This window comes from Clupea harengus, chromosome 5 (genome assembly GCF_900700415.2).
Source record: "Clupea harengus chromosome 5, Ch_v2.0.2, whole genome shotgun sequence".
Lineage (NCBI taxonomy): Eukaryota > Metazoa > Chordata > Actinopteri > Clupeiformes > Clupeidae > Clupea > Clupea harengus.
Window position 1 is genome coordinate 23,207,025 of NC_045156.1, and position 27,804 is coordinate 23,234,828.

At 45.6% G+C, this 27,804-nt stretch overlaps 1 protein-coding gene across 1 annotated transcript; it reads left to right on the forward strand.

Annotated features, from left to right (window-relative positions):
• Positions 1 to 1,870: 1,870 nt before the first annotated feature.
• cntn2 (contactin 2) lies at positions 1,871 to 27,734 on the forward strand. The gene is made up of 23 exons (XM_031568185.2): positions 1,871 to 2,522; positions 10,852 to 10,928; positions 12,253 to 12,394; positions 13,378 to 13,553; positions 13,705 to 13,800; positions 14,310 to 14,522; positions 14,846 to 14,948; positions 15,185 to 15,366; positions 15,641 to 15,777; positions 16,715 to 16,844; positions 17,309 to 17,459; positions 18,624 to 18,751; positions 18,966 to 19,141; positions 19,529 to 19,649; positions 19,782 to 19,940; positions 20,111 to 20,260; positions 21,291 to 21,361; positions 21,498 to 21,732; positions 22,190 to 22,305; positions 23,402 to 23,588; positions 24,320 to 24,432; positions 26,686 to 26,854; positions 27,287 to 27,734. The coding sequence occupies exons 2-23, from the start codon at positions 10,871 to 10,873 to the stop codon at positions 27,397 to 27,399; spliced, it is 3,126 nt and encodes a 1,041-aa protein (XP_031424045.1). The 5' UTR covers positions 1,871 to 2,522; positions 10,852 to 10,870; the 3' UTR covers positions 27,400 to 27,734.
• The last annotated feature ends 70 nt before the right edge of the window (positions 27,735 to 27,804 follow it).

A 27,804-nucleotide genomic window follows, 5' to 3' on the forward strand; every position in this document is an offset into this window, starting at 1 on the left:
GCGGGGGGGGGGGGGGGGGGGGGGGGGGGGGGGTGTCCCAGGGGAGTCAGAGCTGAGGCGGCAGCATCCACCCGGCTGTATCGCATGAGCCCGGAGAAGGGGAAAAAAAGGCTTGGGGTACATTCCCGGAATGGGTCGAAACACTCTGGACACTCCATGTGTCATTTGACATTGTCTGGAATGAGCAAGTCTGACTGTCACTGTGTGACTCAGTCTGTCTAGATGTGCAGCATTGGTTTTGTGGGTGTGGTTTTAAAAACAACATTAGCTACGTGCCAAAGTACTGGAATCTGACCAGGATTAATTAGCATGGTGGATTGGAATAATCAATCTCTTTATTTCCTACAACTTAATATACTACTGTGGGTTCATTTCAATTCAGGATAAGATTCAGTTACACATTTCACGTATACAGTATGAGGCCCATGTATTAAATATTTTATATTGATATATATAATAGGACACCAGCTCCAAAAGACTCTGTGTAAAATATGAGGGAAATTTTCCTGGTAGAGCAATTACTGAGCTGAGCTGAATGCTCATGAAGCTTTTAACTAACCATGTAAAATATGCTGCAGAAACAGCCGCAGCAGTAAAAGAGAGAATAGGGGACTACTAGTGGAGGGGATCCAGTCATTAAGATAAGTGGGATTTTGAGGAGCAGCAGCAAGGAAATTGACTCCATGAAAGAAGTTAATTAACACTGACCTCTGCTGAATGCAAATACACAGCTAATTCAAATGTAAGGGTTTACATATGACAGACATTTCATTTAAGGATTTATTATGCTATACATAATACGATCATTATGCTTTGATCTTATTTTGATTTATTATGTTATATACTGTACATGATATGATCTTATTCTGTGAAAGACAGCCACATCAATCCAGTCGTCTTTACGGTAAAGCTATGAGACACATTGCAATTTGTGATGGGTGTAATCTGACTACAATTGTGATTCCATTTCTGTAATTTGAGCTTTTCTCAAGCCTCCATGCACACTCCTGCACACGGACAGCCTGTCTGGCTGTATTGCTTTATTGAATTCATTTCCTTGGCGATTTCCTCTGATAACATCCATTATCTCATCCTGGCTTTCTGCCCTTTGGTGCTGATCTCAGATCAGTTGTCCAAATGGAGGGTCAGAAAGGTCACTCAGATCTGATCTGGACATCTGTCCTGTGGCAGCACTACAAGCCAACCAGCTTTTAATTAGTTTAATTAGAATAGGTTCTCTCACTTGGGGGTGACCAGAACGCTAATTTCATTATTTGAAGCAGGATGCAGTGTTTGCAGCCCATCTGCATGTGGCTGACTATCCAGTGCATTTGTTATATATGGTCTTACACTTAGATTTACTCTTACGTTTCACCTAACCTGACTATCCAAAGATTTGGATTTGAGCTTGAGAATCATAGTCAGCATAGCGTATCTGCATAAACATAGATGAAATAGTCCTGTATATTATAAAATAGTTTTGTATAAACTGGATATAATAACATTTTACTCATAGGTTTATTGGTCTCCCTAAAACTAATTATATTGCCCACTCAACTATGACATGCCATCAAGAACAACAATGGATTGAATATGTTTTGTATGTGTTTTGTCTGTCTTGTAATCATTCTGGTTGATATGATGTTGTGGTTCCTGTTTTAGTACAATATCACAGGACCAGCAGGTGTTACATGATGACCATGTGGGCGCTGGGTGCTAATAAGTCACATCGAGTGTGCAATCGTTTCTCAGGCACCAGGTGTGGCCCTTAAAATTGTGTGAGACATGAAAATCACGCCGTGTGTGTAGGTGCGCGCGTGTGTGTATGCGTGCGCGTGTGTGTGTGTGTGTGTGTGTGTGTGTGTGTGTGTGGTTGAGGGAGTGGGGGGATTCCCAATCGCGTGTGTTGGGAGCATATTGTTGCAGAAATTATTCATTGGAGAGGTGCGAGGGGGGAAGGGCGCACCCCCCTTCAAAATGCAGGGGAGACTAGGACCGGCAACAAAGGGGCGAAAAACACCGTTATTCTTTTTGTTTTCATGTCAATCGCAGAAGACAGCGAAGGTGAGTCAGGGAGGGGCTAGTGCTGCCGTGTGCGCCAATGAATGAAAGCAGTGGATTGGAGCATGTTGGATGAGTGAGGGGTGGAGAGAGAGAGAAAGAGAGAGAGAGAGAGAGAGAGAGAGAGAGAGACGGGGTGTTCCTCAAAATTAAAGGATAGCGAGAGAGGGGGCGAGTTAAGAAGCACAATTGTGTTGAGCACGTCCTGACGCAAGGGGAGAAAACGCCGGACGGTCACGGTTCTGTTGACGAATAGCCCACATTGGGATAGAGGCGCGCCTGTTATCTGACAATCCTGTCGGCTCCTCTCCTCCACGGAGCATCAGATGCGCGCTGCATCACTCTCCGCCTTGCGCATGATCGGTAGTGTACGCACCTCATCTGCTGGGAGTCAGACCAGCCACTGAGGCAACATTCTGCATCCTGCTCTTTCCGAGTATTATCGCTGTCGTCAAATTAAGGTAAGACAATTTCATGTGTGGTTACTTCAGTGCGCGAATAGGGGTTTCCCTGAGGAGATGTCGCCTAATTTAGATCAGCAGGGGAGAAAAAAACAATTTATGTCGATCTATAATTGGGGTGATGGGTTTGAATGAATGTACGACACTGACCCGCAAGGGAGCAGCAAGGGACACTTGGTTACGTATATGTAGCGGGCCTCGTTCAACGCGATCAGGATGTGCACAGCACCGAACGGGCCACATTGCGTATGATGGGCATGTCGTAATGCAGCGGGCTGAGTGTGATCTACTAATCTGTTCGTGCGTGACGGGAAACCCACGGCTTCTCTTGAGCGACTAGCCCAGGTGGGCATAGCCTACGAGCCGGCTCTGCAACCCGTAAACAGGTGCACACAGTGTACACAAATGTGTGAGGTTGAGTTTGCATTTCATGCCTCTCAGTTTTTTAGTAAGTCAAGGAGCTGACGTTACCAGCCGACCTTGCTGGAAGTTGCTTCTTGTGAGAACTCAAATATACCTTGTTCACAGAGCCGTGTCTGACAGCATCATAACAAATCGGTGTTTCGAGCATCTCAGAGAAGGAATCTGTGACTCACCCCAGCGGAATGAGCTGTCTCCGTCTTCTTTGTGCATTTCAGATTACAGATACACTTTCGGGCAAAAACACCGCTTTTTTTTACAACAAAGCCAAGAATTTCTAGGCCTGTGTTGTGTGACAAGAATGCAACTGCCTTGCAACTGGTTCCCTGAACAAAGTCTCTCTTTGATAGACACTTTGGTCTGCGGTTTCTCCACCCCCTCTCACCCAGCTTCCCACTGGACTGGGGTCACTCTGTGAAGTGTGGATTGAGGTCTCCACTACCAGATGGGGGTGCCTCTTGCTTCCCATCACCTCATGTATACCTGTATGTGCCAACCACAGCTGGGGGACAAAACTCCCTGGTCACTGTGTAAACCAGGATAAATCAGCAGAGATAAACCAGAAAATCCTTCTTAACACCTGGCATTTATTGGCAATGCAAATGGCCATATGTATGGAAATAGAACAGATTAGCTCAGGAAACTTAGTAGCTGACACTAAACAGAACTGACACATAAACACATGTGCTGGATGGAGTCTGGGAGAGGATGCAGGACTTGGAGGTGAGACGGTGGGTTTAAAGAGAAAAGGAGCGGTTTAGAGTGGAAGGGAGGGTATCTGAAATTTAGGGAGGAGTTTAGATAGAGGGGGAATAGATAAGCCGTGGTAGCCGTCAAGGGCTGATTATAGTTAAGCTATAATGTAAAACGTGAAGTTTAGGGTGAAAAGTAGGTGTGTGACACCTACTTAGAGAGGCTTATTCAAATCTGACTTGCTGATAGTCCACTGATATTCTGTGGGCATTTCTGCGGTGTCCCCCTCTTGTCAATTGATATTATCTGGCTGTCAGTGGGAGCAACGGTGTGTCCTTACCCCCAGTAGGTGTGGTAAACACAGGCATCTTAGAGGCAAACGTGGTGGGCAGGATGGGAAGAGACAGGTTCCGTTTGACCACAAGACCCAACGACCTGCATCTTGATCTCAACACTCAATTTAGGCATCAGCCGTTAAAAAACACAAATGTGGCCAATTACACAGCGCTTCATTCACCAGCTCCTCTCTGGGAGGAACTTGGCCAGCTAAGAACCTAATTATTTATGGACTAATCAATGGTAAATATAGCCGGAGACTCCATCTAAATCAGGCTTGCTGGTTTATTCTCATAAAAGATTCAGGAGATTTGAGTTTTTTAGCAAGGCTGACTCCGATACGGTTTGTTTGCGCGCTGTAAAGCCCCAGAAGAGAAGCGGGTGAAGAGGGGAGGGAGGAACATGAAGAGTGTCTCTCCGTGGGATATTTCTTTCCCTTTGCTTTGGAACGTTTTGGCTTTGTCTCCCACTGTATTTGGTTTAGAAAGTCTCTGAAAGTTTTTTTCTTTTTTTTTTCTCTCGATTCTTGTTTTTTGATATATATTTTTTCTAACTCAGTGACTCATTGGATTGTGTATCCCCCTCTGGCGCTTTGTTGGAAGTTTGTCTTTTTCTTGCCATCAGCAGTGATACATCATGGTGACTGTCAGCAATCTTAGCCGGCATCTACACAAAAGTTCACACACACACAAACACACACACACACACAAACACACACACACACACACACATATACACACACACACACACACACACACACACACACACACACACACACACACACACACATATACACACACACACACACACACACACACACACACACACACACACACAGACACACACACACACACAGACACACATGCACAGAAGGCCATACACATATACATGGACTCCTTCTGTTCTGTTGCTGTTCCGTTCTCCTCTGCCTAAGATCACTCATCTGCTCCATGCCTCTGTAATGCTAGCAGGAAAAGCTCTTACTTCCACATCTCCATTAGTCTCTTTAGCTTAGTCATCTCTCTCCCTCATAGAGGACAAGCCAGTAGGACAGGTCAGACTGAGAGGAGAGGCCAGTGGGAGTGTGTTTGGGTGTGTGTGTGTTTGGGTGTGTGTGTGTGTGTGTGTGTGTGTGTGTGTGTGTGTGTGTGTGTGTGTGTGTGTGTGTGTGGATGTTTGTCTGGGATGAATAATCGCTACATATAGACAAGGAGCATCACTGTACAGTGCAGTACAGTTAGCAATCAAAGTCTAATATTTCCACTCAGCATTTCTACTCAATCATATGTTGCTCTTCTGTATGTATGTCTGTTAGTGAGTACAGGAGCCATAAGGCTGAGGGAACATAGTCATTCATCAGACCCTGTTAGGTCCCGTGATGCTAACCCTCTCAGCACATGATCTTCTGACTCACGGCTGTCTTTGCCCAGCAGTGGCCGTGCGACCTCCAGTGTGACGGGTCAGACACAGAGCACGGAGGGCCTTGGAGGTCAGAGGTTCAAAGGTCAAGGAGCAGCTTCATAAGACATTCACTCCTTCTGAGCTTGAGAGCGCGGGCAAGAATGGGCGGCTTGTGTGTGATGAAGTGGGCCATGAAGGCGTCGTGAAAGGAGAGTGTGTGCCGCCGAGGGTCCGTCCGGCGTTAATGTGAAGAGTGTGTGTGTGCATAAAGGCAGCTGTGTGTGCCGGGGGGAGAGAGGAGTGGAAGGGGGGGAGGTGGGCGGAATAGACCCCCCTTTTGTTCTGTGCTTCCCTGATACAGATGTTGCTCTCTCGCCCACCAAATGAAGTCACCCTGGCATGCCACGGATATCCCTGCCAAGCTTGCTCAGGAGGGTACGGCCATCCTCGGAGACCCCCTGCCTGCCATATGCATAGACACATGCACATGCAAACAGACACACGCGCCCACACACACAAATATATACACAGAAAGACAAACACACAACACACATACGGATACATGCACACTACATTATATAGATCGTCACAGAAACACAGACACACAGAAATGAGTGGCATCCACAATTACCCAATGACAAGCACCACTGAGGGGGATGTGTTTCTGTTTGTGTCTCTTTGTTCATGTGTGTGTGTGTGTGTGTGTTTGTGTGTGCATATCTGTATGTGTGTGTGGGGATGTATCTCTGTGGATGTGTGTGCATATGTCACATGTTATGTGACATGTGTGTTTGTGACAGAGAGAAGGTGGGTGTGTGTGTGTGTGTGTGTACATTGTGGGGAGAACAGGTGAAGGTTTTCATTCTGAGGTGTTACCGCACACATGAGATGCTGCCATCTGTTTGACATCACAGATGTGTCACGGCGACACAGCCTCCGACAGCTCTGGGCTGGTGTCAAGGAGGGCGCAGGTTGTTAGTGTGTTTCCCTTGCTCACTGGAGTGTGACGGCACATGGACACTGACATCCTCATTTCAGCACAGGCTCATATTGATTGGAGCCGCAGCTGTTCCCTGCCTGCCTGTCACAATAGAACTCAACAGTCAACAGCGGCAATTTTTTGTCCAAATCTTCCCTGTAAATAACAAGAGAATTTAAACATTTCCAGGCATACACACTTCAATGGGTATGTGATCAGTTTTCCCTCCCAGTGTTGCCTCAGATATCTATTAGATGTTTCCCCCTAAAACAATGAAGATCAGTTCTCACACAGCCAGTGTAGGCTCTTTCATGGTCGCGGTTCCCTCTCTTTCTTAGTGTCATCTCTCAGCTCCATTGCAGCCATCTCTCAGTATCCACCTTCTCTGATGACAGGTGCAGGACGGTGATTATATTACACATCTCCTGTGTGCTGACTACAACGGACAAAAAGGAAAGAGGAGAACCTGCATTTACACGACGCCATTTCCCCAGTAAAATAGAGGCTGACTAATTGTTTTCAGCAGTCAACCGCCAATTTTAAGATTTGGTAGAGTGATTGATTATTCAACCAGAATACATTGCTCAATTAATTCCAATGATGAGTTTAATTAGGTAATCCCCAAAAGAATAGTAATAGGAAGTTTAATTACCTGGGAGTAAGGTCAGGCATAAAATCATATGCATGAATATCTCATTAATATAGGCAAGCATACATTCGCTGCAACAATAGATCAACAATAGATAAGAGCTCTCTCTCTCTCTGTCTGTCTCTCTCTTTTTCTCTCTCTCTCTCTCTGTCTGTCTCTCTCTCTTTCTCTATTTTGCTCTCTCTCTCTCTCCCTCTCTCTCTCATGTGTGTTTATATGTGTGTATGCCAGATAAATAGTGAGGTAGACACACACACACACAGATGAACACTCTCCAGGTTTGCTCGGTGCACAGTTGTCTCAGGGAATTATCTCCCTGTTGGAACAGGTGGTGCGCAGTATCCCTGGTTTGCTTTCAAGGCGCGCTAACAGGGCCAAACCACAGAACACTACTACCCCCCCACCCCCACCCCCACTCAGATCAATCAGAAATTAATCCCCTAATCTGACTTCAGACAATCGGATAACCACCAGTCTCTAGTCTCTCCAGGTGTGTGAGGCAGCTGAGGGAACAGAGCCCAGACTGTAGAGGGCTTCTCAAGGCTGTGTTTGAGTGAACACACTCATGAACACACACAATCTTGCCCTGTGCTCTTCATAGAGGACTACAAAACCTTTCCCTCTCATGTTGAAAAATAAAAACAATTTGATTGTTGAAGGCACTAGAATGAAAACTATTTTTTTTTGTATGCCTGTTTCAGACACAAATATGGTTTTGCGTTTCCCTGACTTGTAACAGGGAAGTAACTCTGGGTTCCCCTCAAATGTTGCATGGTGGTGCTGTACCCGTGGTGGGGACTTTTCTGGGTTCAAATGCCTCTAATGTGCAATGACACGACCCTCACCCATGTCAGGGCTGTAGCCAGGAGTCCCCATTTAATGCTCCATCTCTAGTTTTGTCCTGAGAACGTCATGGCAGTATCTGTGGTGGAGGGCCAGAGCTCCAACCCTAAGGCAAACAAAGAAACAGATAGATGGACTGAGAGGAAGAGTGTGCGTGTGTGTGAGAGAGAGAGGGAGAGGGAGAGTGACAGAGAAAGAGATTAGGATGGGAGCCAGTCACTTGTACTGTCCAGTATGTGAGTCATGTCTATGGCCGTGACACTTGGCCTGGGGGCGGTGTCGTGTTGCTAGGATGAGTGGTCTCATGTTGCGAAGGAGGAAAGTGATGTTAATCTCTCGTCTGGGTACCACACGATGCCACACCTCACTGCTGGTGATGCCTATTGTATTACATACAATTTTAAATTAAATAAATTAAACTGCCTACTCAAGCCCAGGTGACTTTCACACACCGATATCAACTATGCATAGATATAGCACTCTTTACGACTGACCTTTGAAGAAGACATAGTAAGGTGAAGTGTCCAGTGGTATATACTAAACACGAGCTATGGCCTGTTCAGATGTCTCTAGGGGCTCTGCAGAGATGTGTGCATCATTAAGAGATGAGATGATGTGCCAGCTTGTCTTTGTGTTGTTGTCTGTTGCGATCAGAAATCTTTTAAATAAATTCAGCGTGTGTGGTCTGACTGGAGAGCCCCTGCTGCGTAAGAGTGTGGAGGCTTGGGGTTGGGGGTATGCTGGGGGGGGGCTGCACTCAGGCTGTACTGCCCAAGGCCTGTAGTTGCCTCCTCATCTGGCCTGACCATTTTTGTAACTGTTTGTAAAGGTATATGTATGCATGTATGTAGCATTACGGTGTAATAACAAATAGAGTTTTATTTTGGAGCCTCGGTTGGGCTGCTGGTGAGAGCGCGAGACACAGAGAGGCAAGCTGATGTAGTTGCACACACGTCTAAGAGTACGTTAGTTAAGATAAATATGAATGCCTTTAAAAGGTGAAAAGGATGTTAAGTGGTATAAAAGAAGATCAGAAGATTTCCTTTCAGAGCATGCAGCCAACGAGGTATTTTGTCTGTTTGTTATTTACTTTCACTTTGTTATTTTTGATGCTGTGTTTGATAACCAGCTAATGTTATGTCTTGTGTGTTTGATACCATGTATTACTTAGTTTTCACGGTTTGATGTGAAGAATTAAGACTTCATTAAAAACCCGTAGAGGAAACCATTTGTGTTTGACTGTGCTTGGGAGGGAGTCACAGTTTTGTTGTGGTAAAATACATCTCTTTGAGATTTCTGTAGTTGAATCACACCACAGCAAATGGTATATTTAGTTTATCAACAGCTCTGCAGACGTTGGATCAACTCATGCCATAAGTCAGGTTATGAACACTGATAACGAAATCCCTTCTGCCTCTCTCTCCACTAAGAGAGATGTCGACACAGCTCATCTCCCAACCGATGGGTTTATGTTTAAACACCGTTTCATAAGAATTTAAAAAAAAAAAAACATTTAAACATAAAAACACAAAGCAGGCGTGGGAGAGAGACCGAATATGGATCATGTAGTGGGCAATGGGCTGCATCATGTCAAGGCCGATGTCTCCTGTATTGAGGGATCGTCTGAAGCCTGAGGAGAACCCAGGTGCTGGGTCGGCTGATACGCCACATTTGACTATAGCACGGCCCTGACTCTTTCCTCATGTGGTTGTTGTTGTGTGCTTCTGGTGCTTGGCCTCACTGATGCAAGACTCAGTATCAGTTAGTCACCTAAAGAGACCTTATCTGGAGTGTCATCAAAGACCATCTGTGAACCACTCTAGTCCCGAGCCCAGAGCCTCTCTGAGCTTCTTTGGCGTGCGCTGTAGTGCATCATGAGGCTTAACAATGATCTGCTTCTCTCCTGCTGCTGCCTGGGTGTTGCTTTCACTGGACTTCCCTGCTGAGGTCTTGTAGAAAGGGGTGAATTGGGGAGACAAGAGAGGCAGAGAGAGAGAGAGAGACAGAGAGAGAGAGAGAGAGAGAGAGACCCTTCAACTGAGATGAGAGGGAATGGTGTGCTGTGTTCTCACTCTCTTCAGATACTACTAGGTCTTAGCTGGACAATAAGCTCTTTTCAGATATGATTTCTACTTCTACCCTTATACGCGCGTGCACACACACAAACAAACATAAAAAACATACTTGCTCACACACTACATTTGAAAATGGACAGGTCGGCTTTGTTTAGGGCTCCATTAGAGTAAAGTCCGCTAAAGTCTTCAAATTGGCCTTATTACAGTAGATACGTTTTGGCTGCCAAGTAAGACAATCCCTTATTAATCCAAATAATGATGGTCTTTTTCTTTTATTCCAATCTACACGTCCGCTGTGGGAGTAGACGCGTGCTTTCAAAGTCCTTCAGAAGATATTAAATCTTGCCGGCGTCCTAGCTGCGTGCTTGGCTGTAATATTGGATGGAGGTCCCGTGAGAGAGATTTGTGAGTGAGGGAGTGATTGAGGAAGCTATGTTAGTACCCCTCTTGAAACTAGAAGGGTATCTGAAAGACTTTTGTTCCGGCATTATTTGGTCCCGGACTGTGACATTGAGTCATCTTAGCCTTTCAGAGATTATTACATGGCCTTTCAGCAGAATTTGTATGGAAGAAGATTAGTGGAAGTAATTTTGTGCAGCTTGAAGACAGAGCTTCTGTCCAAAAGGTGATTGGAAAATTACATATTTTCTGTTTCACTTCGATGACTGCTGCTGTAGAAAAAAAAGTAAAACAATACAAATAATCAATAATCACAAAAGCATAAAAAAAAATCACAAAAGCATCTCACTCATTCACAATGCCTCCACCTACCTGGAACCTCAAGCACCAAATGAGTCATGTTTGTCATCCTCAGGCTCTTTGTAAGCCCTCTGCGCTTAACTCTAGTGTAGTTCCTGTAGTTCCGGTGCTCTAGTATGCGTAGTCATTTGAGTTCCCAGCCTGAAGCCTGTTTTTCTATCTCCTCCCCCGTAGGCCCGGCCGTGAGCGCAGAATGAGGTGTCTGTTTGTCCTGCTGGCTCTCAGCTCCGTCGCCCTGACCTACGCCATCGGTGAGTATCCTCTTCTTTATCGGCTGACTCCTCACCTCACACCACCCGCAGAACATTCCTTGGGAAACAGGCCCACAGTGAGTCTGGTTTCTTGTGCTGTGACCTAAAGAAACATACAGTATAGTCTTCTTCTAAAACTACAGTTATCATCCATACTCCTTCAGAATGGATCCTTTTGGGTGCTGTTTAAGACACACTTTACCAGTTCTAATTTCATTTTAGGCTATTACAGAGATAGAGAGGTTGGGGAGAATTGTTTGGATCTAGCAGAGGGACTCTCTTTAGTGCTTTGGGAGGTCGTTGTGTTTCATGCCCTGGTATCCCAGCTGTACTCAACTGTCAGGCCGAAGCGTGAAGATCGTGTCAAAGTGTGTAAGGATCAGCCGGAGGGGGTTGTCCCCCATCCCCGTCCCCGTCTCCGTCCCCCCCACCCCACCCCCCGGTGAGAGGGGCAGAGAAGAGGTGGTGGATTAAAAGGTGGATTCATTATTGATGGTGTTATTTTAAATCAGCAAGCGATGAGATGGAGACCACATCCCCACACCACCACCACCACCACCACCACCCATTTTTTTTATTTCGCAGGGTTAAGAGGACTCTTTCGCCGGGATGCGGGCTCTCATGAATGATTGATGTAAATGTCGGGACGTTGTGCCATTAAGCCCCCACTCCCCCCCACTCACCCCCTGTCTTTGAGCCGTCAACCCCCACCCGGGGTCCACTATGTCTGGGTCTGGTGTCAGCACACTGAACCCACCACCACTCCCGTGTTCCATTATGCTAAGGCCTCATCACCCAGTCTGTGCGTACATAGAGGTGACACTGATGTGATGGCTCTCCGCATGGCACATTTAATTATGAATTATTTTGCACAACATTTCATTACGGATTCCTAAAACATCTGGAGCGCCACAATAAATGCTGTGAAGGGATGATGTATTTTAAGCTCTCGTGTTTCTTTTACGGGAGATGGCAAGCATAGAATGACCCAAATGTAGTTCCTTTCGCAATGACCGAGGATGTGACAGGCTTCCTCTGTACTTAACACAAACTGTCCTAAGTGGAGTGCGATTTGTAAGTTCTCTTCAGGGAGTCTGCTATGTGTAAAATGCTCATTCAAGAATCTTTATTTTGTTAGTTCCAGCTACAGTCAGTTCAGGCCAGAGCTTTTCCCAAGCTGACAGAAGTGCCATCCTAAGGGAAAATGATACTGTTAAGCAGTGTTTGTGTGTGTGTGTGTGTGTGTGTGTGTGTGTGTGTGTGTGTGTGTGTGTGTGTGCGTATGTGTGTGCACGGGCGTATGTGTGTGTGTCCTCACGTGCAGGTGGAGATACGTGTGTGTCAGGCCATGACAGCGGGCCCATGTTTGAGGAGCAGCCCGTTGGCCTGATCTACCCCGAGGGTCTGACCGAGGGGAAGGTGACCCTGAGCTGCCAGGCCCGAGCCAGTCCTGCCGCCTCATACAAGTAAGACTCCTACTGCCTCATCAGCCACGGCACAAATCAGCTGAATAATTACGCAAATTAGATTCATTATCTATCATAATTATATCATTGTAATCACAATCAGTATTCTAACGATGCAATCCTGCAGTAAACTTGCTAGGAGCAGATGACTGACGCATAACATCATACTGGTTCGCTGCTGCTTTCAGTACTAAAACTTGCAATAGTCTTGCATCAATGAGGAGTCAATAAGACTCTTTATGTCCGACTTTCTTCATGTAGGTATCATACCCGCAGACTCATATAGGTAGCAGTCCTGCATAGGTATAGGTAAAAACCTATAGGTCAATGGCAGGTATTGTAATAGCTGTACAGGCTCTCTCTGACAGCTAACCCTACATCCTGTCTCAGCTAACCTACACCCTCCTCATGGACTAGCCTACGACCTCATCGAGTTAACTATGAGCCCTGCAGTCTTGTATTGGTGCCATGAACAGGTCAGGGCGTATGAATAAGCAGGACAAGTGTGTGTGTACTGTAACGTACTGGCTCAAAGTACGTTACATGAATTGGGAGACCACGCACGATTTCAATAATAATAAGTTGATTTAATAAAGAATAATTATATAAGGTTAACACAGACTAGAAATAATAAAGCATTAAAGATTAGATAAGTGTGGTGTACGTCAGTGTAAAGGAATAACCAAAATGTGGTGTGGATCAGTATAGGAGAAACCAACAAAACACAACAGAAGCCAAAAGCCGCGAGGAGGAGAGAGAGCTCCCATGTCGGATTCGTAGCCCTTTTATCCTCCAGCCAATCACGCGCACCTGAGCAGAGACAAGGACAAAACCAATATTCCCATCTGCCCGTGGGCGGGGTTATCTGGGCCGTCACAGTACTGCCTGATAAGACATGACTTTGTGATCCGGACTCCCATGGTCTGTCAACCAGCTCCGACTGTATCTACAGTATGTGTTTTCTGTGTCGCATCACTTTCCAGGTGGCGGGTGAATGGCACTGAGGTGGTGCTCGGCGCTGACCCGCGCTACACACTGGTGGCTGGTAACCTGGTGATCAGTAGCCCGCAGCATGACCACGACGCTGGCTCCTACCAGTGCCTGGCCTTCAACCGATGCGGCACCATCGTCAGCCGGGCTGCCAACCTCAAGTTTGGCTGTGAGCAGCTCTCTCACCTTCTCTTTCTTATACAGTAATAGGGCTATGATATAATATTAATGAATATTAATGAACTGTACATACTTAATGCATCACTGTAACGAAAATTGGTTTATCAAATGGTTGTTTTTACTTTTTCATCTCTTTACAGACCTGCATGACTTTCCGCCACAGAACAGGACTCCACAGACAGCCCAAGAGGGATCCGGAACCTTCTTGGCCTGCCAGCCTTCCGCCCACTACCCCGGTACGGCACTAATCTCCACCACTGAGACTACAAGATTAGAGGACATGCCCCAGCACTTATAGGCATAAAGGACAGTTTCATTAGAAATAAATTGGCTGTTCAGTCCCTGAAATCCCTATAGGCTGCTTCTCTGGGCAGACACTATGCCGTGGTTCCATCCTTGTCAAGGAGGAAGTTCACTAGAGGGGTGCTCACAGCCTGTACTTTGAAGAGATGAACAGAAACTCTTAAGGCAGACTCCTCACAGTGTGGGACATGGCGAAAAACTCTGAAGTCCATTTAGACTGGCGCTGAGGGTGTCCTTCACATCCTGCATGCTGTCTCTCAAATTACTGTTGACTAAATAAGATGGCCTCTTTCTGATGTCATATTTTGGGATTGAGAATCTAATGATATAAAGGTCTTACCTCTTTGGTCTCAAATGTAACTAAATATCTGAAAATATAAATATGAATATCTTTGGAAGTTCAATGTTGCGGGAGATGACAATTTTTTTTACATTTCCGTAGCCCTCTTCTACCGCTGGTTCCTCAACGACTTCCCGAACTTTTTGACGGCGGACAACGGTCGCCTCTTTGTCTCCCAGGCGACGGGCGATCTGCACGTGGCCAAGGCCCAGGTGAACGACAGCGGCAACTACTTCTGCTTCACCACCATCAACTTGGAAATCAGCACCAAGAGCATCTTCAGCAAGCGGGTGCCACTGACCGTGCAGTCCGACGGTGAGCCTCTGCCTCTGGGTCTCTCCCCCTGGGTGAAGCCCTGGATCTCCAGGCGGGACTGATTGACTTGTGCTGCCAACACTGTGATTTTAATAGAGGGCTTTTGACGTCAAACTTCAAGTTGTCAGTAAAATCCCCAGGCTATTCGTCTTTGCAAGCACAGATTTTTTAAGGGATAGCGACTTCACGTTAAGAGTTATATTTCAGTATTTTGCAGTATATTTCAGCCTAGTAACTCAAAAAGTCATTTGAAAGGCACACACACAGTGCACTATTTTTGTTTAAAGATTATTCTCTCATCTCTGTGTTCTCCGCACCTGCAGCAAACCCCAGGAAGTCCGCCCCCAGCATCCACGTGCGTTTCCCCGCTGAGACCTACGCGCTGGCTGGACACACCACCCAGCTGGAGTGCTTCGCCTACGGCAAGTAAGTCACCTCTGGACCCCTCACCGCCTGTGGAAAGCATCACTAGCATCTGCACTTTAATCTCTCTCTCTCTCTCTCTCTCTATCACTTTTTCCATCTCTTCCATGCTTACTGTGTCATTAACTACCTATCGATGCATCTGTTTTTCCTCTGTTTCTTTACACTCTTGCCTTCTTGTACTCCTCGCTCTCCCCCCCTCCCTCCTCTCTCTCCCTCTCTCTCTCCCTCTCCTCCAGCCCTGTTCCTAAGCTGCGCTGGAGGAAGGTGGATGGTGTGTTGCCGGTGAAGGCTCTGGCCAGCTCTGAGGGCCCCATCCTGACGCTGCCTGAGCTGGGCTTCGACGATGAGGGCATGTACGAGTGTGAGGCCTACAACTCAGAGGGCAGAGACACATACCAGGGCCGCATCACTGTGCAAGGCAGGTGCCATGGCGTTCAGATCACCGTACCATGATTTTACTATACCATGCAATCTCTAGAGCTGTGGTATCAATTATACCTTATGTATAGAAATCATGTCAATTGTATTGTGCTATATAACTTGTATATTTCTTATGGTTAATATTTGGTCATGGTTTGGCACATATAGCTCATTATTCTTATCTGACAGCTAGATTTGGGCATTTACTTTCAACTGTTAAAGTTGAAAGTTAACTGAAAATAAACCTTGATTGTAATTGTATGTGTGTGCAGCCCAGCCAGACTGGTTGCAGGTGATGAGTGACTCTGAGGTAGAGATCAGCTCAGAGCTCCAGTGGACCTGTTTGGCAGCAGGCAAGCCCCGACCATCTATCCGCTGGCTACGCAATGGGCAGCCCCTCAGCACACAGGTACACACGCACGCACGCACGCACGCACGCACGCACGCACGCACGCACGCACGCACGCACGCACGCACGCACGCACGCACGCACGCACGCACGCACGCACGCACGCACACACCACACACACACACACACACACACACACACACACACACACACACACACACACTAGTACACACTCACACACACTAGCTTTCTCTTTTTTGCATTCACACACACGCATACACACATGCACACACACACACACCTGCACTCGTTTATGAGACACCCCTGTTTTCAAATTCTGTGTGGAATTGTGTGCTGAATGACATGGGAGAAAATTGGCTTCTCAAAGGTGTGAAACCTCCAATGTAACACCACAGAGGATCTGTCACTGACCACTGACACACACACACACACACACACACACACACACACACACACACACACACAAAACACACACACACACACACACACACAAACACACACAGTACACATACACCAAAGGAGTCATTGTGGCAGAAAAATCAAACAGTTACGCCTCTTGCACACCGATGGTGTTGAATGGTGGCTGCTGCGGCTCGGTTGATAATGGTCGTCAACACACAATCAGTTTGGTATCATCCATCGATGATGAGTAGTCTGAAAAGTGAAGAAATCACGTGTAAAAGTCACGTGACTTTTATTACCCTCAAACCGCTTATCTCACGGTTACCTCCCGTGTGAAAAATAAACTCCGCGCCAAAACTCTAGATGACTCACGCAGGCAGTGTACATGCGCTAACCTGTCAACATGGGTGCCAATATGAAATCAACAGGCAACCGCCATACACACGCAACACAGTGTGACCATTGTTGTATGTGTGACAATACTGAGGAACATGTTTGTCAATTGTGACAGTGTATACTGCTTGTAATGTCTGTGGTATCTTGGTCTATCACCGTCTTCTCTTTCTAACAACAGGCCAGAGTTCAGGTGAACAACGGCAAACTGAAGATCAGCAACCTGGCCCTGGAGGATTCTGGGATGTATCAGTGTGTGGCGGAGAACAAGCATGGCACCATCTATTCCAACGCAGAGCTCAGGGTTCAAGGTGAGAGGTCATAGTTCATCACGACAGGCCCTCCTTTACACCGTGGGTCTTCCCATACAGAGCTTCACTTGTGTGCTTTTTTTTCATTACAATGTTCATTCTTTTTTCAGTTTCCTGATTTCGAATGTGTTTGAATATAATTTCATTTTGACATTTTAATTAATTTCATTTCATTTTCTAATTTAAGTGTATTGCTCTCTCTCTCCCTATCTGTCCAGTCAAGCCTTGTACCCTAAATTTTACCCAGAATTCTTTGCTGCGGGTGTGTGTGTACCCTCCCCGTAGCTCCTTCAGTCTCATCCCCTCACTTCCCCTTCTCCCAGACCCAGATTAAGCTCCAAAGTGCCAGGTCAACTCAGGGCAGCATACACCTGTGGGTCTCTCTCTCTCTCTCACATCCCCACCCTCCTTTCCTCCCTCTCTCTCCTCTCCCCCTCCCTCCGTCCTGGTGCTCCTTCTCTCAGTCCAGGGCCCGGACTTCCGGCTGAACCCCGTGCGGAGGCTGGTGCCAGCGGCCCGTGGCGGGCAGGTGCGGATGGAGTGCAAGCCGCGCGCTGCGCCCAAACCCACACTCTTCTGGAGCCGCGGCACAGAGCTGCTCGTCAACAGCAGCAGGTGAGCCCCAGCACCATACACACATCACCTGCAGGTGAGCCCCAGGACCATACACACATCGCCTGCAGGAAACACTTGCCTTCTCTGTGCAGCTGTCTGTATCCTGTACACAGCTTCAGAGTTCACCACTGACTCTGCAGTGGACCCTTATCATCAGTTTCCTCTGTCAGCTTTATGGCATTCTTCTTCCCCATTTCTCTGATGTTTCAGTATAGAAAACAGAAGTGCTGTAGGTGCCTTTCCTAAAGCTTCCAGCACGGAGCGCTTCCATATCTGTAAGTGACACCAGAAAGTGGCAGTGACAGCAGACATGTTCCCATCGGGAGAGGTTGTCATGCTCTCCCTTTTTTTTTTACTGTTGTTCTTCCTTTCTGAGAGACTCTTTTAGCCAAGCAGTCAAGGATATGACTCTGTAAGTGCCAACAAAGTCAATTAATTTCACAGCTAATTACTTCCTGTCACAGATCATCACAGATGATTGAATTCTAAAACTGTATCTCCTACTCGTACGTCGTTTTGCATTTAGGCTTTGATGAATCCATTTGACTACTCAGCCGTTTGTGTGTGGGTGGCACAGATTGATCATGCATACTCTTTTCTGTCTAGAAATATTACATAGCAGTGACACCAACGGAATAGATGGACAGGATATCTCTACATGCTATGTTTTACTACCCCATTACTTAGCCAAATCATATGCTCTCACAGGGTCTGATATCTGCAGTGTATCTTATTTGCTGCAGAACAGAGCAGTACAGTAACTTCAGTGAATGCTCTCAGGAGGCTTAAATATGACATCAGCTGCATCAGTCCATGCCATTCCGCTGGCGGACGGGTGTGTATTCATCATAGACAGCTGCCTCCCCGGGGGGTCCTACCTGCTCACAGTCAACCAGGAGACAGGGCAGCGCAAATCAGCACTTGCTCTGGGGACCTTAAAACACAACAGGCTATGTCAGAAACATTACCGACGATTTCATCAGAATTTCTCCAGAAAAGTCTCCCAAGTTGAGGAAACTTTTGAAAGAACCGAGAAGAGATTGCACACTGCATAGCTCTCGCAGGATGAGTTATTTAAAAAAAGCTTTTGAGCATATTTCCACCATCCTTGTGTGTCCCTAAAGGGGCGTTAGTGTAATGCTCGTGGATGTGTTCACTGCTCAGGGTGACAGTTACTCCAGATGGCATGCTGTGGATCTACAACATCAGCCGCGCTGATGAGGGAAAGTACACCTGCTTTGCAGAAAACTCTTTGGGAAAAGCTAACAGCACGGGACATCTTTCCGTACGAGGTACAGTATGCCATATGTCTTTCTCTGCATCTTTTTGTATGTCTCTCTTTCCGCTTATCTATTCACCTATCTGCCTCTCCCCCCATTTCCATCTGTCTGTCTGTCTGTCTGTCTGTCTGTCTGTCTGTCTGTCTGTCTGTCTGTCTGTCTGTATGTCTATATGTCTGTCTGTCCATGTCTGTTAAATCTGTTGATTTATCTATCTGTCTGTCAGATGCCACTAAAATCACCCTGGCACCATCCAATGCGGACATCAACCAGGGTGAGAATGTGACCTTGCAGTGCCACGCCTCACATGACCCCACTATGGACCTGACCTTCACCTGGTCCCACAACGGCGTGCCTTTGGACCTGGAGGACCGCAGTGGGCACTACCAGCGAGTAGAGGGGGTGAGCCGGGATTTTCAGCTGATATTGTTGCACCTCCCCTGGGCCGATCACAGACAGATAGGCCTCTCCTTAAAAATCAGGATCCACTCAAGGTCTCTTCCTATTGAAAGTGGTTCAAGGCTTATTGTTACTGTAATGGCACTAGACCAATACAAATTCAATAGAATTGAATTAATAGAATAAAGTGCAGTCACCACAGAAATGCAGATTGTATATGTGATTATAGTAGAATCAAATGCTAGTTTTTATTTATGTTGTGGTTTAATCAGAACATCTTATTGTAATAAGTGGCACTTTATTCACAAGAATTTTGTGCTGTCTTCACACTCTAAATAGTTGTGAGTTAGTTCTGTTTCACATATGCTTAAATTGTTGTTGCCCTATCAGAAAGAAACGATCGGTGATCTGGTGATTGTGAACGGGCAGCTGGGCCACGCTGGCACATACGCCTGCGCAGCTCAGACAGTCGTGGACACGGCCACCGCCTCAGCCAAACTAGTGGTCAGAGGTATGCAGGAAATGTTGCCATCATTTGCCATGCCAAATTTCGTGGCAATCTGTTTGCAGATCTTTGATTCGTTACATTTGTTACTAGATAGTTTTCGAGCGGTACTTCAATCTCTCTCTCTCTATCTCTAAGGCCCCCCTGGTCCTCCTGGAGGTCTGGTGGTAAAAGGTGTGAACGAGACATCCGTGGAGTTGCGCTGGAGCCGTGGCTATGACAACCACAGCCCCATTGGCAAGTATGTCATCATGAGCCGCTCCGATCCCACTGCCTCCTGGAGGAAGATGAGGACAGGTAACAGGATGCACAGCTTTTCAACGCCCTAAACACCCTACCTACCCTACCCACCCCACCTACATCACACGCTAGACAGGAAAAGTACACAAATCCACACCAGCAAATAAAGAGTGTCAAATTACAGAAATGCTGATTAAGCAACACTAACCAACCAATTCCACTCACAGATCCACACAACATTGAGGGGAACGCTGAGTCAGCCCGTGTGATTGGCCTTCGGCCCTGGATGGACTACGAGTTCCAGGCCATCGCCAGCAACATCCTGGGTAGTGGCGAGCCCAGCATGCCCTCTCAAACAGTCCAGACCAAGCAGGCAGGTCAGAACTGCAATACCCACTACCACTACCAGGGCCCACCCCAATGGGCTGGTCATTCTATCTGAGCTGTATGAGTTTGCTTTAGTACGGTTCTGACAGTTGTGCTTTTGTGTTATAGTTTTTTCTCAGTTGCTTTGGCACATTTTCTGAATCATTAATATTTTCAAAGTAAGTATGTACATTTCTCGAGATATGGATGACCTACAAAAGCCAGTCACTCGCTCTAAATTCTTAGTTTACTGTCATTACGCAGTTGGATGTGAATTACTTAAATAGTTGTGGCAGTGGTGTAGTCCAGGGTATACGCAGGTATACGGAGTATACCCACTTATTTTTCAGTCAGCATTGCGTATACCCACTTCCCAAAACAGGGCGTTTATACTGTGCTGTATGGGCTGCTTAAAAAAATTGCAAAATTAAGAGTATACCCACTTCTCCAGGGACCACTACACCACTGAGTTGTGGGGTTGAGTAATCAGCACCGTAGGGAGGGAAAGTAATCGAGTCGTCCCCTGGTGGTTTAGTTCCTAGCGCTGAGCGAAATGAATGGGATTCTCCATAAAAACAATTTTTAGAAAAATTATGTCTCGGTTCACATCGAACAGTTAGTGGAATGGCTTCCATGACACATATGCTTTGAGATAAACTTTAATGATTCTGGTGTTCATTCTGGTGTTTATTTTCAGCCACAATTTAAATTCGTTTTTTTTAATCATCATTTGGTTATTGTTTTGTAACGAGATGATAAAGAACTACAAATAATAATGTCACCGTTTGCGCGCCGATTTGTATTGCTTTAATACTTAATACAACAAAAAAATGCATACCGCGTGGTGATAACCATTATAGGTCAGGGTATGTGAAGCAGTACCGCTACTCCTAGTGAGAGCTGCCAGGTGGTGTCAGGCTAACATGGAGGACAAGGCATATGCTACATTTATTCTATGGGAACGTCTTTTGGATTTACATGTAATATGCTCCTAGAAGTGAAGTCAGGTTGTTGGTGTTGATGAGTGTAACTCTCCTGCAGGTCCCACCGTGGCTCCGAGTGGACTAGGAGGGGGAGGTGGAGATCGCAATGAGCTCATCATCAACTGGACGGTGTGTGTTTGCCCACATAGATGTTTGTGTGTGTGTGTGCGCGCGCATGAGCGCATGAATAGAACTCCCTACGTCCTGTTAAGCTTCATCTGACGTGTAACTGCATTTCTCCTGTGTCTGCCTGCTGGGCTCGTAGCCCATGGCCAGGGAGTACCAGAACGGAGACGGCTTCGGCTACATCCTGGCCTTCCGGCAGCGTGACTCCCAGGCATGGATCATCGTGCGGGTGCCAGGTGTAGAGTCCTCGCGCTTCGTCTACTCCAACCAGACCCTGGCCCCCTATAGCCCGTTTGAGGTCAAGATTAAGGCCTACAACAGGATGGGTGAAGGGCCCTTCAGCCAGGTGGCCCAGGTGTACTCAGCTGAAGAAGGTACCGGAAATCTAAAGGAGAGTCTGTACAAACAAGTCCAGTAATATTATCTAACTGATGTCATTGGAAACCGTTATATAAGCATGTTAACTTTTGCATAAAGGGTTCTTTAAGCAGATATTTAATTGTATGGCCTTTGCAGTATTGTGCTCAACCACAAGAGGTCAGAGCCACTCTACTAAAGCTTCAATCGATATCTGTATGTTAAGTATAAAGTTATACTGTACTGTCCTAGTTTAATGGTCTTAAAAGAACACCGTGACAAACTGGGCTGGAAGAGAAGCTTACTGCCTCTCCGCTATCTGCATGTATTATGTTTGACTTAACACAGGTACAGGTACAGGTCCAGGTACAGGTCCAGGTACATGTACTCTGACAAGTTTCAGACAGTAAGATCTCAGTGTTTTTGACTGATGAAATGGGTCATCCTCTCTCTCTTCCTCTCTCTCTCCTCCAGAGCCCACAGTGTCACCCCGCAGGGTGAGTGCGGAGGCCATATCTGCCTTTGAGATGAAGGTGTCTTGGGACCCAGTCCAGCAGCTGCCCACCAATGGCATCCTCAGGGGGTATGAGGTGAGGAGTGACCCAGTCATGACCACTCTCATCACACGCTACTCTTTGACTCATGCAGGGCTTAGGTGGTGCCATGAGTTAGCGTGTAGTAGCTGTGCATTAGGGAAGTTGGAGTTTATCCCAGCCCATCCCAAGCATATATCGAAGATGTGTTTTATATATATATATAAGATCTGACATTAAAGGACTACATGATCAAAATGCCTTTATTCTTCTCCTAGTTCCCCAACCCTGACATTTCTGTTGTTAGAATATAATCAATAATCTTGTGCTACATGCTATGAGATGCTTCTGTGGCCACATCATCACCTGCAACATTGAGTCATTAAATCAAATGCTACCTTTCCAGATGAGTTTGTTGATAATATACCCTGGCAGTTGAGGAAATTCATTTTTTATTCTTTCCTCCTTTGCCTTGAATGATATATTGACTACTTCACGGTCACTAGGTGTTCCATTCCCACCCATCTTCTCATAATTGTGATAGTTAGACACAATGTGCAAGTCCTGTACTTTTCAGAGTAATAAAAGCTGCTCTGTTATTAGACTTGATAAGCTATTGAACCGACGTCTCACCTTTCCACCACACTGTAGAAAATCCCGGGCCAGGCAGAGTGGTGCCAAGTACAAATAAGACACCAAAGGCCATTTCTCCTTATCTGTAGTGTTATCAGTATTACTGTGATGAAAGGAATGATGTAAAATCATTGTTTTATTCATGTCATATTTGTCACGAAGGTCTAAAGGTAGATAAAACGATTTCTTGTTCTGCAAGAATATAGAGTTTAAATCTCCTTTGATTTCTATGTATGTATTACATACATTGTTTCATTAATGCATTCTTAAAGTGAACGCAAATGAAAAAGATAAAATGTACAATATATTGATTTAATAAAAATTGATAAAACAAATTAAACAGACAACGATGCAGACAGATAAATGATAACAATGCATCAGAATGACATCACTCTAGCAGCATTTTTATTTCCATTTCTTTTACCTTGAAAACTACCTACTCACTACTTACTCACTTAGTCAGATTACCAAATTGCTTCTGTCTGTTTCCCTAATCTCATCTGCCACATTCCCTCTCCAGATCCGTTACTGGCGTCAGCACGAGCGTGAGGCGGCCGCTGACCGCGTGCGGACAGCCGGGCTGGAGACTAGTGTCCGCGTGGCCGGCCTGAGGCCCAGCACCCTCTACCACGTCACTGTGCTGGCCTACAACAGCGCCGGCACCGGCCCCGCATCACCCAGGACCACAATCAACACCCGCAAACCGCGTAAGACCACACAACTCACGCGCTAATGACTGACGCTAACCAATGACCAAGCCTTAGCATTCCACTAAAGGGTTTGTCATTTGTGTTATTTGTGTAGCTCGAAGGGGTCAATGACAGGGTATCGGGCAGGGGAAGGGTGTGAACAGGTTCCCAGGATAGATCACTTGACCATTTTGAGTGATAAGTTATCGTTTACAGCCCCAAAGCAGCAAAGTTCTCTGATATCAATTGCTTAAAGCTTGTGAGAGCTTTTTTTAGCCCTGTGTTTGTCAGATTGTTATTTGTTCCTCTGGTTGGCTGGAGAAGGTTTCCTAACTCCCCCGAAGGGTTGGGTAGATGGCCTGTCTGTTTTAGGTTCAGCAAGTATTCGGTTTCGATAGAGCATTGCTATCGATGCAAAACAAATAGCTTACAATTGAAAGGCAAATTTTCTACACTGGCGTAAAAAACATACTTAATGATGGCTTAAAAGGTACATACTCTCATACTCTCATTAAAAAGGTGACATGAATATATCAGGTAGCCATTTTTGGTAACACTGAATATGGGCAGGTTTTTAGAGACTTGTTGATCAAGGATAGATAAGAATACATAGAAGTGAGATCACCAGCTCTGACACCCACAAGGGTAAGTTTAGACCCCAAAAAAGCCACACAATGGACTCGCTGAATATGGAGAGTGATACGATCTGGTCAAGGTTAAACACGCTTTCCTTCTCCTCTCACGTGAAGCCCCAAACCGTCCTCCTGGCAACATCTCCTGGAAGACAGATGGATCATGGGTAACCGTGAGATGGGATCCAGTGACGGCCATGGACAATGAATCAGCAGTGTTGGGCTACAAGGTGAGTGACATGTCTAGGCCATATGTGTTTCATGTGACATGTCCAGGCCATATGTGTATCATTTGTCATCTATGTGCTGAGTGTGTGTACGTATGTGCATGTGTATTTATCTAAATGAATTTGTGTGTGCAGACTATGTGTTTTGGTTTCATTTCTATGTTTCATTGTACACGTAAACCCCTTGTTTGTACTTTATCCTATGCGTTTACCTGTCTAAAACCTTTCACCTCGAGCGACAGATAAACAGGAAAGGCGTTTTATCACTGTAATCAGTTTCACCGACACAGCCCATATCATGCATGCCAAATCACTGTGGAAAAATCTCCAGGACAATTGATTTGATGTTAGACTTAGGACTCAGATAAGTGATAGAGATTAAGATTTAAGAGATTTATGCAGGACAGCAATTGAAATTAATATGACTGACTATCTAACCATGTTCCTTATAGAGGGGCATGAAAAAAACAAATTCAGTTTTATAAGGTCTTCACACATGCCTCTCACACAAATAAATGAATATGAACAGATTACTTTTATATCTCGACAACGTTTATTTGATCATATCTGATAAACATTGTCCTTGTGTAAATGTACTCCATCATAGACAAAGCTATATTTTTAGAGGGTTAGAAAATCTTCTGCATAACTTATCTATCTATTTTAAATTAGTTAGACACAGGAAAAGATTTGAAATTCCTGATGCTATTGGTTAGGGAATTCCCACAGTGGCCAAACCTCTCACTGTCACATGCAAGTACTCATACCCAACAACCTAACCTAAATATTATAACAACAAATAATGTGCACTACAACTATCATACCGATACTTAACAATATTTAACAATAACAGCAACAAAGATGCCTTTGTGAGCATTTCACTGGGGTTGTCAAGTGGGCACCTTCCTTTGTAAGGTGTCCATTGATTAAGGCCCACCACACCTCCAGAAGGCTCAACAGTGGTGTCTGACGTCCCAGACCCACCCCCCTCAACACTCACAAAGGGTTAGGACACATGTGAATACCAGGGACGACGAAAACAGAAATCCAACAGAGGCATTTTGGCTGATTTAGCTACAAAGCCTCTAACATCTATCACCACTGGTGTTGTGCATGCTTGTCAACCTTGTTCCCTCACTTCCTCTACCAGTTCCACATACTTTAGCTTCTTCAATCGGTTCCTCAATCTTATCTTCAAAGGGAATTGAACTCAATAAAGTAAACAATATGCTCACACCCGGAATACAACACCATATCTGGTCTCATAGCAGTCACAACAATACACTGTGGAACTTGACGTTGCCTGCCGACATCTGCCAGCAATGTCCAAACCCAGTACTGTTTGTACGTGCCTGGTGTCCACTGTTATGCCCCTCTCGCACAATATAAAGTCCTCTGTCCCTGTCATTAACCAGCAACCTGCATTAACCTCAACTTGTTATTCTCAACTTGTTATTCTCAACCAAACCAAAAATGTTAATGATGTCTCCACATGTTGCAACCCAGGGTCAAGCTAGATTTACAACCAGTTTTACAAGAATATGTTTAAATGAGCCAACACCCGTACACAGCTTCAGTCCTCACCCACACACGGACTAAGGTTCTGCAGAGTTGGGAGGACATCATAAGTGGCTCCAACTTTGAATTTAATGCAGTTTAATCAATTTAATGCATCCATAGCCCACAATTATCTCCAGCTGATCTTCTTCTTGCCAGAGAAGCCTCTTCTTGCTCAGGAACAACGCAGGTTACCATCTGCCTCCTCTCTGGCAATGTAGCCTTACCCCATGCTTTCCAATTGTCACCTAGCCCAATGTAGCCTTACCCCATGCTCTCCAACTGTAACCTAACCCAAACCCTGCTCTTCCACTCTGTACCTGCCCAATGATATCCCTATGCTGTAATGTGCCTTGTGCATGTTGAACTGCTTCTCGTGGATTCCACCTTATGCATGGCAAAAGCCCAAACTGCAAGCACCACAATTTCAATTAGTTATAAGTTATCTATATAAATACTGGATCAGTGGACAATGAATGTATATTTATATTCAATTAAATCCTATGATTATATTTCATGCAAGCTTGTGCTCATGGTTGCATGAACATATGTGTGTGTGTCTGTGTGTGTATGTGTATGTTTGTGCGTGCTTGTGTGATTGCGTATGTGTGTATCTGTGTATGTGTGTGAGTGTCTGGATACAGTTTGGAAGTCAATACGGTTCGAAAGTGAACTGCCATGCTTCTGTTCCATTTGCAGGTTCTGTATAAACATGAGGGCCAGTCAGCACTGAAGGTGTTGGACAAAGGTCAGACATCAATCAAGCTACCGCTGCCCAAAGACAATGGCTATGTTGTCCTGGAGGTGCGGTCATGGGGGGACGGCGGGGACGGCACTGCCCATGAGACGATTGTGTCCCGGGACTCAGGTGAGTAGCCTACTGGGTGACATAGCTTGTCTTCAGCTCATTTGTGCAAAGGGCAAACTCCCTGTCAGCTCAGAGATAAGATGGCTGTTATCTTGAATAGTTATTTGAGAATCCTGATCATGGCATCTGTCACAGACTTGGCACATCCACACCAGACTGGGCCCGGCTGATAACCTCTACTATATTTGGGAGGACTCCATGAGAACACAGTTGATATAGACACAGGCCCCCTCCTCTTAACGCCACTGACTTGTGTTTTCACCCAAACGATATTCAAGCTCTTACTCAACACAGTTTGTGTTTATTGGTTCTCCACTCACATTGAAGTTTAGATAAACAGTTCCAAGAATGTCTTGTGGAAATGGTTGGATGTGCATGTATTCTTGTATCCGCATCTTAGTATTTTATGTGGTTTTTTTTCCCTCTCTCCAGGAACTGGAATGATGGTACAGAATAAAGCAGGCCTGCATATTTCCCATAATACTTTGCTTCTGGTCACAGCTGCATTGTGGGGACTTTCTTTCATTGTCTCTCTAGAACAGTGATTTCCACCAGTCCTTGAGCTGCCTATTTTTTTCTTTTTCTTTTGTTTTTGTCTCCTTTTCACCTGTCCCAAGTCTACCAGCTTCTAATCCTGTATCTTGACAGGACATGTTGGAAACATCCTGTTGTTTTGGACCAGGAGATCCAAAGAAAGGTAACAATTGGCAGGTTTTTATTCCTTTTTTACATAAAAAAACAAAAACAAAAAAAAATCTAAATTTAGGAATGAGTATATGTTAGGGTTAAGCAGAAGCTGGCTTTGATTGTACACTGGTAATAATGTCAGTAGAAACTTGCCTTATGGGAAACAACCAGGTGTGTCGCCCCCCCCCCCCCCCCCCCCCCGCTGAAATGTGTCTATCCCTGGTTCCTCCCGCACTTGTTTTTCTTTTTCTCCATTGCCCATG